This window comes from Eutrigla gurnardus (assembly GCF_963514095.1).
Source record: "Eutrigla gurnardus genome assembly, chromosome: 2".
Lineage (NCBI taxonomy): Eukaryota > Metazoa > Chordata > Actinopteri > Perciformes > Triglidae > Eutrigla > Eutrigla gurnardus.
Genome location: NC_139916.1, coordinates 7,713,581 through 7,734,307, shown reverse-complemented (window position 1 = coordinate 7,734,307; position 20,727 = coordinate 7,713,581). Strand labels below are relative to the sequence as shown.

The following is a 20,727-nucleotide window of genomic DNA, read 5'->3' as shown; positions in this document are numbered from 1 at the left end:
AACTGTCTTAACCAATGTGCATAGCTATTTCACATGTTGGGAGAGAACTGTTGACCCATCATGTCTAATATGATGCTGGGGAGCAGAATAAAATGTCTGCTGCCCACACGGCTTCTTCATCTTCCTCCAAAGAAATTAGAGTCCCTCAATGGAAACACTGCAGCCGATTTCGCAACAGTACTACAGTGTCTCCTTCTGCGCTTGCCTCCTGTCTGATGACACGCTCAGATTGCTGCCTGACTGCTTCTTTACACTGACGGTAGTTCCTCCGTTTCTGACGTGCTGCGCTTTCAGACGTGCACAGGGTGGCGACGTTAGGGAGTTCCTCTCATGACTAACAGGTTAACGATCACTTATCCTCTCTCATTTTACATTAGGTAATTAAAAAGTTTCCCAAGTGTTCTGATTGGGCTCTAATCTGTTGTAGTTGATGTGACATTTGTAGTTGGATTTAGTACAGTTTAGTGGTGAAACGGTTATTAATATATACATTTTCTGTACTATTCTTTGTAATGATGCCAAGGACCTTCATAGCGTTTTGAAGGTTGTACCCCAGAGCATTTAATTTGAACAGTCTTATGATATGGTGCATAGGGATAGGACGATATATAGGATATTATCACGCAATAATAACGTACCTACTGTTATGATTTTTGATGAGTGTTAAAATCAATGCAATAATAAGTTGATTATTTCAATGTATTGTTGTAATGTTGTATTTATTCATATTTTTGCCGTGGTGAACTGGACTATCACGTGTTGTGAGCTAATTTATGATTTATTGCCAAAGTAATACAGGCAGCAAATCCATAATTTGTCTCAAAGCCTTTCTTCAGAGACACGAAAAGCCGAATGCCACTGTGTGTTGAGTTGTGGTGGTAAATAATTAAATCCTTTTTTGTATTGTGGCAACGAGTGTGCGATTATTTTTCCTTCACACCTGTACTTTCACTGTGGTCAGCACCTCTCCAACACTGGCTTGCATTCCTCCTACTCTCTCATCATTATGTTTTTCAGTTATCATTACATTTTGTCAGTTCAGTAGTGGAAGCCAAAAACGACTCTAGGCCTACCCTCAAGTGTTTTCTGTTTATTATGCTAAATCCTTTTTTGATGACCTATTGGTTCTTGTGAAGCAGCAGCCTTACTGTGATGTATCCACTTCTTTTTGCCAGGTTTTTTTGACTGCAGAGCTTAAACCAACAATGACTGCTGCTACCTGCACCCCCTCATCCACGCCCAGATAAATAGCAACATTGTCTCCAGGAAACCAAATTAATTTAAATTATGTGGAACGGAGCAGGGTGAAGAGAACAGGTACAGACACCAACAGATGTCTGTCATACTGGGCTGTAGAGAGCCTCGGCCTCGTGTTTTACTCCACTCTTCTAATCAGCAATCCCTCCCCCCGAAATTACCATGGAAGTAATCTAGAGAATGCCAAAGGAATTCATCAGCTTGGATAAACACAGACAATTCCTGGTAAATTCCTGGTCATTTCAACAGCTGATTGGTTAGCTTTCATACTGTATTCTGCAGCACTGCTGAGACTGTTTCTTTTCTGTTTGTTGCAGGTCTCCTCAGGTATGTGCAGAGTGTGTTAGTGTGTGTGTGTGTGTGTGTGCGGGTCTCCTGCACATCATGTGCTTGATAGAGTGATGGAGACACTTGAAGTGCTGTCTGTTTGGCTATAAGTGGTTACAATGTCATGGTAAAGCAGAAGATGGCGCGAGAAGAAAATCTGAAACAGTTAACCTGTGACTTCTAATCCCTCTAATAAAACACATATTCAACAACACATGGTGTTGTGCAACTTCCAATGAATGCTGCATTATCACTGAGGGGGGAAAGGGCACAGATTTATAGCAGGTGGCCGCCCTCAGCAATATGCCGTGGAAACCTTGATCATAAATTGCTATTTCCTGTGAAGCTTTTGCATTCAGTAGACTTGTTTAAGCTTTGCGTTTCACATGCAGGTTCACTCACGGAGCTGTGTTTATGCGTTACATGTTAAAAGCAATGCTTTTGCGAGAGTGGGAGAGTATGCACGCTGTCATCAGTGGGCTGTGTTATTATCTGCAGGTACAGTACGACTCCAGGAGCATTTTAAAGAGCCTATATACGGAGGTGCAGCAAACCAGGGAAATGGGACATGAGAATTCAAAGAGCAGCGCTTCAACAGCTTAATGATATAGAGGCATTCCGCTCAATCAGGCAGTAAACTCTTTAATGTGCTGTTAATTATTTCTGAGAGATTGAATATTGATTAAAAAGCAAAATGGTTTTAATTATAACTCCAGTGCCGTTCTAAATGAAGACGATTTTAGGCTCTACGTGAGATGAACATCTAACAGCTACCGAAACCTCAAGCAATATCTGCTCTGTTTGAATTTAGTTTCTTCACTTTGTACTTTCTGGATTGGAAAGTGAGGGTTCTCTCTCCTTGTAAACCGGTGTTACAGCTCCAGCTTCAGAACTGCCGATGCTGATCCACTGTCGAAATTTGAAATTCATGACCTGATTCCTGTTCCATGTAGCAATGCATTGCCCACCGAGGTAATTCCTTTAAATCACGCTTGAATAATTCTAGCATGGTTTCTTTTGTAGCGCGTCTATGTTGCACTACAAAATGCGGCTCATACACGGTTGTTTCTCAGAGGGATGACATGCACACTGTGCCACATTATGTCTGAGTCATAGTATACTGTTTATGAAAACCATTGAATATATAAGCTTTTCATTATACCTAACATCTTTTGTAATTCTCATTAGAAATATTTGAACATGCCTGTTCCTCAGGGTTCAGATCAGAGCTGTAACTACCTGTGAATTTCACTAATTATTTTCACAATTAATCAATTATTTACAATGCTACATGTCATCCAATCTCTGTCCCGTTTCTATCTGCCCTGTCAATGTAATAAAGGCAACATAGCCTTAAAAATCTTCACACATACGACATACATTTCTAAAGCCTCAAACTCAAAAATATTCAGTTCAAAAGCAGCATATCCTCGCGATTTGAGAAGCTTGAACCATTGAATATTTGGCATTTTTGCGAGGGTGATCAACGCTTTTTTTGCTATAAGTTTCTTTATGGACAACGGACAGCTTTTTTTTTTTATCCCAGGCAAACGAACCCTAGCTCCAATTACCTCAATGCCTCAGTCACTGGCTCAGTATCTTAACATCGACGTTGAAATGGATCTAGTGAATGCAGATGAGGATAAGTCCTCACAATTGCCACCAAAACGCTTGGCCTGGGAGTGCCTTAAGTGGTCCAGTTGTGATTCAGCGGCAGGATCTTGCTGGCTGCCAGGCTGGCATGGAGTCAACCTCCCAGGGGGGCGTGTGTTAATGTGGGGCCCCCAGGCCTTGGGGCTGGGGTAATTGGGTTTGCATGGTCTGTGTCAGGGCACCCCTGCCACCTCCGAAACAAAGGCCACCTCCCAGGCAAGCTGTTAGGGACCGAGACCATCCCCTCCAGATCGCTGCTCTGATTCACTGCAAGCTTATTCAATTACTGGAATGTTGTATATGTTTTTTGTATTGACCTGCAGATTACACAATGAGCTGAAGGCCTTGTGCTTGTGTGTGCACTGCCTCCATCTAGCTAGATCTCTCTCTGTGTACCTTTTATCTATATATATTTATATATATACACACACACGCATCCAGCCCACCGAACCCACATTAACATGGAAAGAGACTGACTGCTGAGAGCATCTCTCGAATATCTAATATATTCCACTGCTGCATCTATTCACATATCTCTCTTGAATTGACTGTGTCAGCATTCAAGGGTCACAAACCCTGTTGCTTGCTTTGTGGCCTCTCCAGACAGCCCGAAGCAGCTCGGTTGATCCACAGCCAACTCCCAGATCGTCCAGTACTCTGATCGGCTGTCCCTCTGCATGGCCAGTCCTGTCTGTCTGTCTGTATTTCTGCAGCAGCTGGATGCTTTTTCTCTTCACCACATACTTAGAAGACCTCTGTTTGTTTGGCACTGCGTAATAAGACATAGGTGTCTCTCCTGCCTGTTTAAGGTTCAGTGGGTTTAAAAGAACTCAAGGTTTAGCTCTGCTCTGTCGACAGCTCTGTCTCTCCGCAGCGTTTAACTGCCCCTCAGCCACGTTTGCGCTCCCGATTGATTGGCAGAATAATTATGGACTTGATTTGTTCAACCATAGGCGAAGTGGGATTGAGGGAGTAGGGGAGCAGAAAGAGCATGTATACAATTTTTTTTCCCCTTCGCCTTAAAGAGCGCAGCAGAGGTCTGCATCTTAAAAGCCAACTTTAACACAACGTAACACACTAATAACACTGACACATAGATTGCACTGTAAAACATAGACGCTGCTCGACATTCTGTTAGCAGCGAGGAGGCCCCGGTTGGCACCCGGCTCTGCTGTAGGCTGCAATAAGCTGGACAAAGTGCTCAGCCGTGTGAGCGGTGAAGCGATAATTGACACATCCTAAAAATGCAAGTAAGGACTGGGTTATTAATGCTTTCTTCCTGGGGGTGGTTTCAGCTCAACCATTAAGCCTTTAATTGAGAAGGAAGACTGACATTAAAAGCTGTTGCCTTGGTATTGCCGTTACCCACTTTTTGTTTTTTTTAATAAAGATGAGGCTTAGGGTAGTTCGCTGCATGATTACAGAGCTCATGTGCAATCACAATTCGCACTGCTATTTTTGTTTCAGAGATCTCAAAAATAACTCCCTAAGTCCTTTGCCTCCAGGGCTGGAAAAAGTGAGGAGTATTCCTTTGACGGAAGGGCAGGTGAGCAGAGTTCCCACCCCTCCCTGTTTATCCCCTTGCAATCGCTAGGAAAACAAGGACTTCGCCTACACTGGATATGAAGCCGTTGATATGGAAGGTATGACCCGGGTTTCGGTCGAGAGTAAAGATGCCAAAGGCTTGTTACCAGGTTACATCACTGTTGTTGTTGTGAGTGCATGTGCCAAATCTTCAGGCATAACAGAGGGAGCACGCTTAGCGATTCCCCTCCCATTTGCCAAGATACCATCAGACTACAGGAAGATTCTTGTCATAATAAACTGTGTGTGTGCGTGTGTGTGCGTGTGTGTGAGCAGGTGCATGCTGTTGGAGTGGTACCCTTTGATGGATGTATGGACGCTGTAAAAGCAGATTAATTGTGTAAATTGCAGATAAGTGCAGGAGAACACTGGTCTGGTACGTCAACAGTCTTGTGTCAGGTATTTGAAGGAAAGTTGTTCTCGAGAGCCACTTAGGTGTTCTAGGTAGAGAATAAACTAGGCTCGCTGTGGTGGAGTGTTACATAATAGTATAAATATTTTTTTTTCTGAAAGAGCAAACTGAAAATCACAACCCCCACATAGGGAATTAGGTTAACAATACAAATAATTTTATTAAATATTAAATCTAAGGAATAAGTATGCATTTTGAGAAACACACTACCGCTAGGCGTCCAAAAACCCGAAAACGAGCAAGCATTTAGCACTGCCCGTTCCCTTGTCATGAAGTCTTTTTTTCCAGAGGTATTTGGCTAAATGCCTGGAATAAGACATCTAAGGCTTTTTTGTCAGTCGCTAACAAGCAGCTAAATTAGACCACAAAGGTTGTCCATCACACCAAACTCATGAACTTTAGTGGTGGTGATTAATGCGACAATGGTATAGTTTCTTATATAGCCTAATATTATATATTTTACCTCTGGCAATTGCATTTACTCTTTACTAATGTTCAAAGTGGTTTTCATTAGTGAGGATTATATTTTAATTGGAAATTCTCATTACTCGGAAATAAAGCAAATTTTCCAAAAAATGCTGACCTATTCCTTTAATTTGACAGGATTTCCCCAACCTGTTCACCTTGAAAAGAGTTAAACTTTTTAGTCATTTATAAGCATGCTTGCTTTGAAGAGGAGGGGGAATTATGTACCGAGAGTACAAGTACTTCTATCTGTTGAGGAGAAAAGCCTTTGTGTTGTTCTCATTGATTGCTGTAGTGAGCACAGAACAAACAACAAATGCCCCTTCCACAGCTTGAACAGGTATCAGATCTGCATAAAACGTCATGAGTAGGCTCACTCATATTAATCAGACATCATGACTCATCCACACCAATGACACGCATAAATCCCCCCCCCCCCCCACAAATCTCTCACTTTGTCAGATTTATTGACTTTGCGTTATTGAACAGAAATGACTGATGTATGACCATATTAAGGGTGCATGCGTCTGTTTCACTCTGCTTCTTATCCTGACTAAAATTTCCTGTGGGCTGTCTTGTCCCGTCTTTAAATACTGCACCCTATCGGGGGAAAGCACTGCAACCTCATTTTTTCCCTCTTGGACTGCAATCAACTCGTAAAACCAGTCCTATTCACCTTTTAGTTTTACATACTTCCCTTTTTTGTGCCTCTTCTACTTCTGCTTCAATCAGTAGTTCCCTGTTTGGTGGATGTTGCGAACCAGAGGGACAGTATGAGGTAGTTTCATTCATTAGACCGAGCATGTGACCACGGGGCAGTGATCTTTTTTTAGTATATTTTGTGGGTAGTTTATCTCAAATCCTGAAACCAGTGTTCTTTAAATTGTTGCTTGTGGCTTTCTAATATTTCTTGTGATTTTAGTTATATGAGATATGCAGTAATACTGTCAGAAGATCAGGCATATTCTGAGTCTTCTCAGTGAAAACTTAAGCAGCAGAAGCAGAAGTTATTGTTATACAGAGACATAATCCATTTAAATGTAAATCAGTGAAAGTCGGTATGAAAACACTTTAAATGTGTTTCAATAAATATGAACCCTGTTGCATTTACAATAAAGCATCAGACTACAATCATGCAGATGGCACATCAGGTACTTATCTTTGATTAAATTACCTTAATTAAACCAGTTCTTCAGACTGGTCCTAGAAGGGTGAAAAGGCTTCAGAGCCCCATCACTGCATTTTCCCATACTTAGATTGAAGCAGATTAATATAGCCCGTACAAATTGCATGCCGCACCTGTGTTCAATGATGCGGCTGGCTATGTTTGGTTCCTGCTGGACAATAATATGCAGTGAAATGATAATTAAAATGTGGAACAGTATAATTGCCATCAGGTTTGGGTCGCTGCAGCAAGTTGTGAAACTGGTAACATCCCTACCCCAACTGAAGGGAAAACGAAATGATATTCCATCCTTGAATAGGCCTATACCGTGGCCGATTCATTATTGATCAAATTACCAAGCAGAATAACTTGGTAAAATGTTGAACACATGTTCATATTTAATCACAATTAAATAATGTTTAAATAAAACCTTTGAATTTGTAAAGAATATATTACATTTAAGTAATTAAGATGTTACAATGGGATAATTTCAGTAAAATGACCCACGTTGATGAAACATCTATGCTTTCTGCATTAGAATGAAATAAAGTGGATGGTTCATGTCATATTATGAAATGTTGAAGGCTGTTAAGTGCCATCCATTGTGGCAGTATCCCACTTGAAATATTAATTCTATCCAGGGCAATGCATTGTGAGGGGTACTAAAACTTTTAAGTGCCTGTTAAATACAGTCATAAATTTTGCAATAGCAGAGATGGGGAACAGCACAGACTTTTATGACGCAGTTGCTGACTTGTCATCTCAGTACGTACTTGCTTAACATGATGAAGTTGACGTAATCTGATGTGTTGTGTTGAGTAATCCCTGGTTGTTTCTCAGCTTGTTGCCTCATTGGTGATTATTGAATAAAAGAGGGCCTGACACTTGTATAATAACCGTGCTGTCAGTTTGATTGAGCCACTTCAGACTTAGTCGCTGAGACACAAAGCGCAATCGCTGATTTGCTGTCAGTGCTCTGTCGGAAGAGAACTTGGTGAATTAAGATGTTTCAGAAAAGTCTTTTCAAATCCTCATTCAGAACAAGATCTGCCATTAATCCCTGGAGGATAAAGAAACTTTGAGTGTTGAATGGAGAATAAATTTGACCATCGCTTCTCCCTCTCAGCCCTCTCAGTGCTCCATTCTAAAAAAACAAATTAAAATCGAATGAGAGAGAGAGTTTTCCTTTTTCGGTGGTGACAGTGACGGAGCCCCATTTTCCTCGAGCCAGATCAAAGTGGCTTCATGTGTTTGGGGGGGGGGGGCAGTCTGTTCCCTTGGGTTTGTAATCATAGCGCCTGAACTGTCAGACCCCATCGATGCTGACACTGGTTCCCACTTTCTGCTCTCTGCCAGGCCTGGTGCCAGCGTCGCGGTGTCCTTCACACCCTCCCCTACTGCTTCGCCTCCCCTGGCTTTTCTTCTCATCTTTCCCGCCTCCTCGGTACTAACTCTGCTTACCCCCAGACCCGTCGGTGAACACACTCAGACAGTCATCCCTGACGTGGCAGCAGGCCGGGGCTTGTCCCTACTCTGACTGTCCCACTGCCTGGCAGGGTAATGAAGGCAGCAGGGGGCCCGCTTTACTGCCTGCCTGTGATGTGCTTCATCATTCCTGCCACAGCCCAAGGTTCTCTAATTAAGACACCGACATGGCCCTGCAGATTATGTAGCAGCTGGATCATTAGCGTAGAGGGTCAAATGGCATACGTCTCTGTGTCGCGGGTGGAGCGCCTTTCATCAACTACTGTCTCTGTCAGCTCACCTCTGGTGGCCACCAGAAGACTCTGCCGGCTTCGTCTTTTATACCCCCATTTGGTTTTGGTGTGAATGGAAACATTAACCTCAAGACCACAAAGAACCAGCTTAACTAATCTGCCAATTCTTTTATGAACTAATTGATTTACGCTACGTCATCTCTACAAATCCTCACTTAAGAGAAGCTGAAACAAAAGGTCATTGAGTATCAAAGAGGTTGAGAATAACATTTTCTTTTCTTAAACCTTTGAGTGGTGCTGCAGATATTCAAATGGATGATAATAAATAGATAAATATTCAACATCAAATTATTTTTATATTCCAATAGGCCACCATTCGAAGAGGAAAATTACAGTCATTTGCAGTGAGTCACCTTTTGCTGCAGTTGCAGGGTGGAGATATTTGGTGTATGATTTGTTTGTCTTTTCTGTGATGAGGAACCATTAGGCTGACTCATCTGTCAGTAGTCAGTCAGCAAGTCTGCTCATCTATCAGTCTGCTCATGAATGCAGAAGTTGGAAGAGTTATCTCAAAGGCTTGTTCTCATCCAGGCCTCGGATTAAATTTAACCTCTACTCTTGATTAATATATTGCCAAAGTATGGCTGAATTTGCCGTTTTCGTGTCATGCTATTGTTCTTCTCAAAGCTTTGAAGCTAAGACAGAAATAGCATATTTGGCCACACGTTTTAAACATCACATTATAGAAATGGATTATGCTCTGGCTTTGGTTTGAGAAATTATTCGGACCTAAAAAAGGTAGGGGTTTTCTTTTTCTATTAAAAAGTTTTATTTTAAAAAAAATAAATAACTGACATGGATTCAACCTGACTACAGCTGCTGTTTTCCACTCATCCACCAATTTTGATTCTCAAAAGATACATTATAGGTGGAGAATGTGGGAATCAAATATTTAAAAATGTAAATGCATTTTGCTCAGAAATCTTTACAGTGCCTGATGAAACCTGGCATTGATTATAAGGGAAGATTTAAAACCAATGCCCCCACCCCAACCCCCCTGGATTTGTTTTTTTACTTCTCAGAGTTCTGTACAGATGTATGAAAAATGCCTTCATCATCTGGTTCTGGCTGTATAGCCCAGCCAAGCCCTGCTGTGAGAGATCAATTGAAAGGGATGACCACAAACCGCTTGTGACCATCTACCACCAAAGCAGTTTGCCCAATTTAAGAATGTGTGTGTGTGTGTCTGTGTGTGTGTGTGTTCTGTAACGTACGTATGTACGCTTGGGATAAATGGTAATAACTTGATATGATTCCATATTCCACAGTGCACACAAATACTATTTTTGAAAGAGATGGTATTTGACCTATTGAGTGCCGTCAGGACTATTTATTCCCAGCCTGACAGCCTGAGTTCATGCTCACACACACACACATGCTCACACACACACACATGCTCACACACACACTTGTGCGAGCATGCTTAGTCAAGAGAAAAAATCCCACAATGTGGTGAGGATTCCTCATTCTCCCGCCTGTTCTCCCCCCCAGTCAGATTGCCGTGTCATCATGCTCTGATTTTCCCCCCATAGATCCCCTTGTTCACCTACATTTGTAGCTTATGGCTTTCTGCTCTGCCCCTCTATTTTAAGACAGGAAGGGCAGTGTGCCGAGAGGGACAGAGAGGCAGGCTGTTGTGGCCTGCGCTCTGCACAGTACGGCCGACACGCACAGGGCCGAGGAGGGTTTGCAAGACGACACTGGCTGGCTTGTTTACGGCAGAGGCTCCGTTTGGGGGAGGAAGGGGAGGAGGCAGGCGAGCTGGCAGACAGGGAAGAGAGGAGAGGGGGGTTTACTACCCTTGAGAGTCGGAATTCCTCCTGAGCCATTCCCCCATTTGGCTGGCAGTTGTGAAAACAATTGCCTGGCATTTACTCTCTCTCTCTGTGCAGATGGAGTCCCAGCTATGAGTCAGCTTTGAGAGCAGCAAGTGGTGGGCTGCTGCACAGCTAATATAAGCATACTTTACAGAGACACTTGGTTTTATATGTTGGCCTAACTGAGTTGCTTCGTTCTCTGCAGTGTTGCTGATATGCATGTCTTTTATGTCCAATGGGCTACTGTACTCCTTATAACAAAGAATAGATGGACTAATAAAGCCATGTCTGTTTCCTGTTTCTCCAGAGTTGACCTCCAAAAGACGTCATGCTGATGTCTTGAGCTGAGGAAGACTTCATCCTCGACCTGTCTCTCTTTGCTATTCCACATCTGGTCCCCTCCCCATCAGTCACAGAGCATCAACCACCGCTGCCCCCACCTTTTCCTCTACCCCCTCCCCCCCTCCCCCCTCCTGCCCAGCCTGCCGTCAACATGACGTCGGAGCTGGAGAGCAGCCTGACCTCCATGGATTGGCTTCCCCAGCTGACCATGCAGGCGGCCATCCGCAAGGCGGATGCTCAAAATACCCACGGGCCAGGCATGGGCAAGAAGAGCGCCCTACTGGATCCTAACACCACGTTGGACCAGGAGGAGGTACAACAGCACAAAGACGGCAAGCCGCCATACAGCTACGCCAGCCTCATCACGTTTGCCATCAACAGCTCGCCAAAGAAGAAGATGACACTGAGCGAGATCTACCAGTGGATCTGTGATAACTTTCCTTACTACAGGGAGGCAGGCAGTGGCTGGAAGGTGAGAAAAAGAGCCCTTTATTTTAAGCCGATATAGCAGATGTAAAAGTTTATTGCCATCATGATAGAGTTGCCTTTTGGTTATAGTGGGTCTTCTGACTTGAACAGACTTTTTTATGTCAAATATGACACATTATTTTAGAGCTTTTGATATTGGTTTTCCGTTTAGTTTTTTTTTATAGTGGCAGTTGTGCAGTAATTCTTATCAGTTTGACTCCTGGAAATGTTTCTTTGGCTTTATATTTTGTGTGAGGCTGAAGCAGCCTTTGTAGAAGAGTTGAGATTGGTATTCCTTGACTTAAATCATTGTTTTGTGGTCGCAGGGCATTTTAAACAAAGTAAGATGCCATTGGTAATCACCGTTGTCCCTTCTGAGAAAGCTTAGCGAGAAACTACGAGTGCTCCAAATCACACTAAGTGCCTTACTCCTCTGAATGAAAAATGGTGCAGCCCTGAGAGAACCATATGAAGTGTAAAACCCTGGATTAATATTCAGAGAAGTGGCCCCTATCTGTGCGAACACAGACTAAATAGCCCATTCATGGGTGGTATTATTCATTGCAGATGCCTTGATAGGAGAAGGCCATTATGCAGAAGAGAGAGCCAGTGCTGTGTCATCATCTCAAGGAGCCCATGATATACCGAGATGAAGCTATGCTGATTGCCTTTTAAAGGGCCCAGATGGAAATTGATATTAGAATGAGTTTTCCAATCAGTCGACGTTTATTGGAAATAGAATCTTAGGCTCTGCTTTATTGCAGTCAGACAAGATGTATGAAGCCCATTTCCTGGGGCGACAAGATCTGGCGTGTGTACGGACTGCACGGAGGTGTCTGTGTCTGTGTGCATGTGTGCATGTGTGTGTGTAGGTGAGAGGGAGATGAGAAAGCATGTGTTATTATAAATGGATTGATTTTAGCTTTTGTGGCAAGGCCTTTTGTAAGGAAATGAATTGTTTTACTTTGCAACCTTTGTTTCCTCTTTACCTTCATCATCCCTTATATATAGTTGTCAGCAATGCAGCAGGGCATGTGCTGTCAGTCTGCATGTAGGCCTGCATTGAGGTACAGGCATTTTTACTCAAACCCGAGGTGAGCTCCGTATTTTGGAAACAGCATCAAATTAAACCATTCATTGCAACAGTTTTCTCTTGACATTGGCACAAGGTGGCAGCAGTATTTTATGCTATTTTCATTGCTGCATTAAAGTTTTTAACAAATCCCATTGCCGAGCATATAGCTCATTTTTGTATGTGTTAAGATAAGCTGTTGTTTCTTCAAATTCAGAGAGCAGCTATGAGGTCATCATCATTAATGTGGGTTGAAGTGGACTCGGTGAAGCCTTGGGCACAGCCACGGACTTTATTGCTTGGAACTATGAGGGTGCAACTGACTAGCCCAACTTAAATAACTGTAGATAACACACTTTCATTTGACTCTCAAATGCATAGAGTTTTCATACATTTTAGAGTGGGTGACGTCAGTGTGAATGAAACCAGTACTGCTGGCAGGGTTGAAGATTTCCTCTACCCACTGAGTTACAGTTCAACTGTACATACAGAAAGGATTCCATGGTACTATTTGGCTTATGTGCAGCTGTTTGTGTGCCTTTTGGTTATTTTCCTGTCAAGTGTGGCTTTATAATCAGGTGCTGATTTTAGGATTCCAGTGCTCAGAAGGATATTAAGGATATTGTTTAGTGTAGGAAAAACATTTTGAATGCCTACAAATAATAACTGGCGCTTAATATTTGGAAATGTCATGAAATCCTTCTTAGATGTGGCTAAAATGCAGCTGCTCGACTTTGTTTTGGGGGATTTTTCCTCTGTGCAAGTGTCCGTCTCTACAACCTATTAGGTAGCTAAGCAGCAAATCAGTTCAATCTTCTTTGGGATTAACTGGGCAGAGCACATTTCCAATATTGGAAGTTAGCGTGCAATTTCAAGCATTGATAGATCATGGAGGATCTTTCCTTTTGAAAGCTGCAGTTTTTACTTCTTGTCCTATTTGCTCACACATTCACTATATCCTGATAGTATTCTATTTGACTGAAAGAAATCAGGTTCCCCTGCCCCCTATTAGCCACCCCCCAAGAAAAACAACCAATCAGAGCCAAGGGATTCTAACACATTTGTGAAAATGTGAGATGAAGTGATTGCTGAAAAGTTTTGAAACTGAGCGTGATTATTCTCACACACTTACTGTTAAGGGTTATTTGCATCCAATTCACTACTATTTTTCATTATATGAAAGTTCACTCTATAAAAAATACTGCTTTCTTGTCAGTCCTGAACACATAATGCAAAGTATTCAACACGTTTATCCAATATTACTTCTGCTAAGGGTTTTGTCATTTATTATTATTATTATTTATTTTTTTTTATTCCATCAAATGCCGTTTTTTTAATCCAAAAAGATAAATTCAACAGTCAAATACATAGTCATGTGGAAGTTGAAAGTGTTTCTTCTCAGTGTTGGGCGTAATGTAGATTTGACGTAACTGGAATAACGCCTTGAGTAAAAGTGTAAGTCAGAGAAGTTGTCAGCGTTGGTTGAGATTGACGCTCTTCAAGTACTTTGTAGATTAGTAAAGGCTTGTGTAGCTCAACAGATTCTGACCTAAATGTGGGCTGCAACTGTAGAAATACCCTTATTTAAAAGTGTGAAAAACCACATCACTCTAACCAGGATGCAGTACAACACAGGAAACACTGAACAAGCGGTTTGAAGATGTGCACATACGCTAGAGCCTGCGTCACACTTATTTCTCAGTTCTTGTTAATGGGGTGTTTTCCCTGCCTTATTTTTTTTCTGAGAATCTAAATAACTGAAATAATGTGTATGCAACGTGAAATTATACAATCTTTTCAGTGCATAAGACATTTGAATGAAATGCAATATGCTGTTTCCCCGCCTGGGGCTTTTGAGCGAGCGCCAGTAGCTTTAGGTTTGTTCCTAATGTTTTTGTGTGCTCGAAGCACTTTCACAAACAATCGCACAAATCATATATTCCATCTAAGCCCGTGCAAAAGCTGAAGAAAAATGTCTCTCCCAAACAACAAGAGGTCACAGTCATGAGTTGTTTTTGGCTATAAAACTCTCAGAGATGCATCTTTGGAAAAGTATTGTTTCCACCTAATTGAAATAGTATAATTCTAGAATATGGATACAGTACTAACCCTTTCCCTAGGCTGTAACCATTACTATGAATCCACCTATAGTGTGACTGAGTATGCATGTTCGTGTGTGTAATTAGTTGGAAGCAAGCGTGCCTGGGTGGGGTGAATGTAGGTCGGATGTAGTCATTGCTCCTCTGTTCCCCTGGAGATGTCAGTCGCAGGAATTTGGGACTCGAGGCACGCATGCGTCTGTTCTGTATGATAATGCAAGCTGTGCCGGCAAGATGAGACCCGGCTAATCCAGGCACCAGCAACTCATTTAATAATCTCAATAGAACTCCATTAGCCCGCGCTTTTAAGAAATATCAATAAGTGCCGTCAATAAAAACGGATAATTCATCAAGGTCAAAGAATGTGAACGCTGTCTTCGAGAGTGCAGAATATGCGCTTGGCATCTATGAGCAAGCAATTAGAGGGTGCTCTTCTTAACACACTCTCCAGCTCTCTGAGGTACTTTTGATTCATATTTTGCAGGTCAGTCTCAGCAGTTCATTGTATGATTCAGCTTGTATACTCTAGCTTCTGTGTCCTTCTGTTCCTTGTATTGCAAGCTTGGCTTATTTGAACATCTGCCTTAAGGATATTTCATATACTAGGATTCCTAAACACAATTCCTTGAAGAGTATGGGGCTTTGCTCGCAGCATTTGTCTACAGTTTAATTCAGTATAATGTTTCTATGTCTTCCTGATTATAATTCATATCCGTTGCTCAGTCCCTTCCATTTCAAAACCATAACGGGTAGTGCTAGATGGCCCAGATGACTCCTCTGAGATTAAAAGGAGAGCTGTACTCTCCTGCTTCAAGGTCAGAAGAATGTGTCCATCTTCCTATCATGAGTGCTTCACAAAGATGAGACTTTTCATACTTTGTGGACTTTTAACTTTGGGTCAGTTTCAGTATTTAAGAATACATGAAAACATTCATGTAGGGAAAATTTTTTTTTGGGGGGGGGGGGGGGGGTGTTCTTTGTTTGAGTAGTAATTGAATGAATGGAGAAAGAGCTGCATTTGTTTTGCAAGTCTGTCGTCAAGACTACTCAAATCTGCTCTCTCTCTTTGCGGATGCTGTCTTGCGTGTCATGAATGATGAATCAGTAGTCCCTCACTTTCGTTACAACTGTTGTGGGGCAATTGTTGCATAAATGATTTTCAGACGCGTGGCTTCAAGACACTTCAAGAAGACCGATGCAGGGGAGGGGTTATTCCCCCAACCAACCTCTAAGTGGATGCATCATGACCATAGAGGTTAAATGTTCCATATTGAAAACGTGAGATTTGCATGTCTTTTTTTTTTTTCTTATCTTTTTATAAATTAGGTCTAGGTGCTATACAAATACTATGAAAGTATCAAAACTCTCAATACATGGAGAAATACACAGTCTGTATTTTCAAGCTGAAACTTTAAACAAGCAGTCAAGATTTCTGTACAGATGTGATGTCACAACTTTAAAATATATAGACCATAGAAACCTAAACCTCCTAAATGTGTCCCAGTTTATTTTCCTTTGCAGTGTATGTGAATGACATCAGCTGGCAAAAATGTAACCTGGAACCAAGCTGTTGCCTAGTAACGTAATTCCATTGAAATGCACTAAAATGGAGCGTTTCACAGAGGGTGAATGCAGGTATATTCAGACGGAAGGTATGAGGTTTTTTATTTTTTAAACATTAATGCACGTAAACAGTTAAGCCTACCCAGCTAGAACCAACTAGGCACTCCACTGTTTTATGTCTGAGACCTGGCTCCATCATGGCATCCCGGACCAAGCTGTACTTGACGGGTGGACTGCAGACAGAGTGCAGGACTCCAATGGGATGAGATGCACTCTGTGTTCACAAAATTTGATGGACAATTTTTCCCTGATGTCGAATTGTTTATGTTACAATGCCAGATGAAATATCTACCCAGGGATTTTTTTTGCTGGGGACATTAATCCACTATGTCTGTACAAAGAAAATGGCTGTTTGCAGCTATATTAATGCCCCAAATAGCGAAGTTAAAAATGCCACGATACAGATACAGATATTTTTTTTTTACATAGCAGAGTATTAGCATTAACATGATTTAAACTCGAATGACAAATTGCCAGAAAATGTGTGAAACCTTTCTGATATAACAAATAACTCTGAAAATGGGCTGTGCCGTCCCTGTTAAGAGAGTATTTGTTGCCAAGCAGTACATAATACAAGATATACATCTGAGCAAATCTGCATTTAACTTTTGACTTTATTGGCATCTGCAAATAAATTCACTTTATTCAAATTTACAACAAAATTTAAGCTCTCGGGTGTTATACAATACTGCCTTCATACAGGGTGGGCTAATTTAAGCAAACAGACCTCCCCAATTATTCTTAACGGTATGCAGCGACTCCACCTCTAATCAGGCTGTCAGAAAATATGAGACTCGGCTCAGTCAAAGAAGAAGTGACTGTGTGCAATTTCTTTTCTCTTATTTTTTTTCTGTTTTAAAAAAAATTGTCAGGAACAGTATTGAGTAGAGACTCCGCATTTACTCTGAATTCTTGACCTCCATGCTGATCTCCAACTTTCTCCCAGCTCCTTGTAGGCTCACTTCAGGCAAAGTGTGTAAATTCCCTCTGCGTTTCTTCCAGGTGAAGAATGCCAAACAAAAATCTGGAGCAATTCTCAACCAGTTTAAAAATGCTTGAAATGTTTGCTCTTGAACTTTAACTGTTGAGGAGATTGTTGCTACTGGCATTTATTTACTTTTTTATCTTCCACACCTGTGTACAGGAAAGGAAAATTAGCTGGAAGAGAATGTAGGCTACTGTTGATTGCCTGACAAACATTGAATCTCCCACTGCATTTTCACTGAGACCCATAGCTCTTGCATGATCTTGTTAACAGGGAAATATAGCTTTTGCTCTGTAAATCGTCCAGTGTGTGGAGATGGGGAGCAGAGCTGCCTTCTGCAGGGGCTCTGGACCTTGCTTTGATCTCATTATAAAATGCAAATACACAGTACCCTAAACAGATCAAAGGTTCAACTTCCCATTGGATCTGAGGCTTAATAATAGCAGCCTGGAGCAGTTTTCTATTTTTTAAGAAGCGATTTGGGTAGCTACTGGTCCTCCAGGACATTATTTACTCTAGAGATAATGTTCCTGCTTCTGACTAGTGACTAGCCACAGCTCAGAAAATCCCTGCCCCTGTTGCTTATTTAAATATGATTGGTCAGGTATGAGAATTTGTGCTTCCTGCCCCTATCTCACACCTCAAGCTAAGGTTTGCAGGGCCTGAAATCTGAAAGTGTAAAATTGCTTCGGTGCTCGACTCTCTGATACCTTCATCTACTTTCTAAGCTTGTATCATCATTACACCGTAAAGCAAGCATTTAAATTTTAAGTACTTTGCTGATACTGAATTTTTCAGCAGCACCGAATTATATATTTAGAACCACTCTGTTCCTTTTGTAACCCACACACCACCCCAAGTCAGAAATGATCCTTTTCGTGAAGTTCACAAAATTTCACTTTTTCAGTCAAGTGTCATAACCGTGGCTGAGTGGGATGCAGTCTGATGAGTGGTATTTTTGTCTCATCCTGGATTCCTTGTTAATTGTAGAGACAGTAGAAGTGGCTGTGTACTGGCCCGGCGCTTACTTTGTCAGGTGGTGGGAGGGGTAGTGATTCACTCGGCAGCCAGTTTGATCCTGCTGTGAGGTGGGTTCCCGTGTCAGGAAGCTCCAGCCTGGCCACCCGCCCACCAGCCTCACCTTGTACCCGCCTACCGGCGCCCCACCGCTCACGCTCTGGCCCTTAGAGTGGGCGGGGAGAGCAGGCTGGCAGGCCTTGGCACAGATACATTTTGGCAGGAGCTGCTGTCCCCACACTCCACTGAGTGAAGTGCTGACTGCAGTGCAGAACATAAAAGGCCTGAAGCTTCTATTGCTTCCTCTTGTGGCCTGCAGGCCCGTGTAAAGAAGTTGGCGTAAATTTTACTTGAAACTGCGGTCTATTTGACAATCTCTGTGAATCCCAATAAATGTAAAAATATATATGATGTACATTGTATAATTTGTTGTTTGTATAAAATGGAAGTGGTTGATGCGGCCCCGTCCAGCTCTCCTGGTGTAACAGCCGGTCTCCTCCATGCTCTTGAGACTGTGCTGGGAGACACAGCAAACCTTGCAACCTCTTGTATGGATGTGGCATCCTGGAGGAGCTGGACTATCTGTGAACCTGATTGGGCTGCAGGTACCACCTCATGCTACAAGTAGTGACACTACCAGAACACAAAACTAGAGAAGAATCGGTCAGGAAGGATGCAGAGAGAGCAGTTGTCTGTGGCCACCACATGCAAAACCGTTCCCCTTTTTCGGGTTTGTCTCTCTTTCCCTCTCCATTGCACCTGTCACTTTCATTTGCACCAAAGCAGGTGTTATCCTGTAATGACTAATTGTTCTCTTATTATTTTTGAGCAGTGTATATAGCAGCAGAATGGAAACTGTAAAAGGCTGTTCACCATGGTCATCAATTGATTCAGTGAACTTCTTCCTCTGTGATAATGAGATCTGTTGAAGTCGATACCTGATTGAGAGTCTGGGGGACACCACTTGTGCTGCTTCCTCATTTTTTTATATATTTTTTTTGTGTCTTTAATTCTTTCTTAGAATAATTTATAAGCCAGATAACTCTGGGCAATAATGGGTTGTTGATTTGTTGCAAACATTCGTAGTCACAGCTTCAGGCCTTGGAAAAAATAATTAATACGATTGTTTTGTTGAGACATGCCCTTCAGTTAGTGGTTATGGAGAAATTTGAGAGTTCAAGGCTGCAGTGCAGTCATATCTATTGGATAGCTACTTTTCCTCCTGCTCCCTAGTTAGCAAAAGGCTTGGCATTTGTCTCAGATGGATAGAGGTTTGGATATGAAACTATAGAGTAGACTCAAGTACTTAGTTGACAGGCACTAGTGAGACCTGTGAGACTGTTTAATAACCGGAGAAGAGGTCAGGATCTGTATTCCCATGTCTTTTCCAGAGATATCCCTTCATGTGATGACTGAGATCATCACCCCTTCGTTTGCCACAGATATATAGCCTAAAGTGCAGTTGGGCAAGAAAATCAACCCTGATTAAATCTATGAATTGCAAGGAATTTGAGGCACATTCCACAACGACTCATAACTGGAAAAATCATTAGCTAGTTCTGAGATTCTTCAGAGGAGAAGATGAAGGGACACGGGGAGCTACTCAGAAACTCTTTAGTCATTGTTCTGTGGCTAGAAAGATATAGACAAAAGCAGTACTTATCTTTCCCTTTATTTTAACTTAGTTTTCCCAGCGATTGGCCTTTTGCCCTCTATCATTCTTCTACTTGGTTTACTGTCGCATTTGCGTAATGCAGCATATGTACAGTTGGAGCCTCACAATGCTGAGAATCTGTCTGTGAACACTGCCACCCACTCAAAAGAAAGTTTTCAAAACCCTTTCTATGCCACATTATGTGTTTTTTAGGGTGACAATTACAAGTCCAAACAGTCATTTTGACCAAATGACCAACACATTCACAGGTGCATTCACATTTATTTTTTTGGATGGCATTGGTGTTTTACAGTTTTCTTACTCAGCTGATTTATAATTGTGAAATCAAGTTAAGATTAATTGTATTGGCTACCTTTGCTAATCTTCCTCAGGCTGCAAAAATGGGAGCAGTACACACAAGCTGGGTTGAGTAACATAACTTAATTGCCTCCACTATTTGTCTAATTTCTTTGATATCAGTCCGTTATATAACAGTGTTGTACTAAAACAAGAAAATAACGCACTCGGTGAACTCTTATCTTGTGTTGAAAATGTTTTCGACGCTGCCTCGTCTATCATTTTCCTGTACCTGGACACAACCCCTCCTGTGATATTTTGGAAGCAAATTGACTTTGCAAATCTTTTATCTCAATATCAACTGCTGTTCTCTGTAAATAGTATCATTAATTTGTGCAAACTGTGTGCAGCCGAACACATTCTGAGCCTCCAGATGCATTAGTTCTGTTTCGTCCGGGGGTAAAATCAAATCCTCCCCTCCAGGAAACCGCTAATAAGAAGTCAATGTCATACTGAATAATGGAGTTGTACCGTAACGGTCATTCAGTCTGAATATCATACCTTTGTTGACATAAGGATCACAGATGGTGCCTTTAAACATATCCTATTGCGTGTGCACTGATTTTTTGCCCTGACAAAGAGGCAGAGAAAAGGGAAAAGTACGCTGATGAATTCTGCCTGCTATAAATAGAACCCAGTCCTTGGAATCTGC

The 20,727-nt window shown here is 41.9% G+C and overlaps 1 protein-coding gene across 3 annotated transcripts in view; it reads left to right on the top strand.

Annotated features, from left to right (window-relative positions):
• Window positions 1-20,727, top strand: part of foxj3 (forkhead box J3) — a 74,831-nt gene that overhangs the window by 17,058 nt on the left and 37,046 nt on the right. For all 3 annotated transcript variants that reach the window (XM_084026759.1, XM_084026758.1, XM_084026757.1), the window contains exon 2: window positions 10,766-11,272. In XM_084026759.1, coding sequence (XP_083882885.1) covers window positions 10,952-11,272 — 321 coding nt within the window. In that variant the 5' untranslated portion in view covers window positions 10,766-10,951. The remainder of the gene's footprint in view (window positions 1-10,765; window positions 11,273-20,727) is intronic.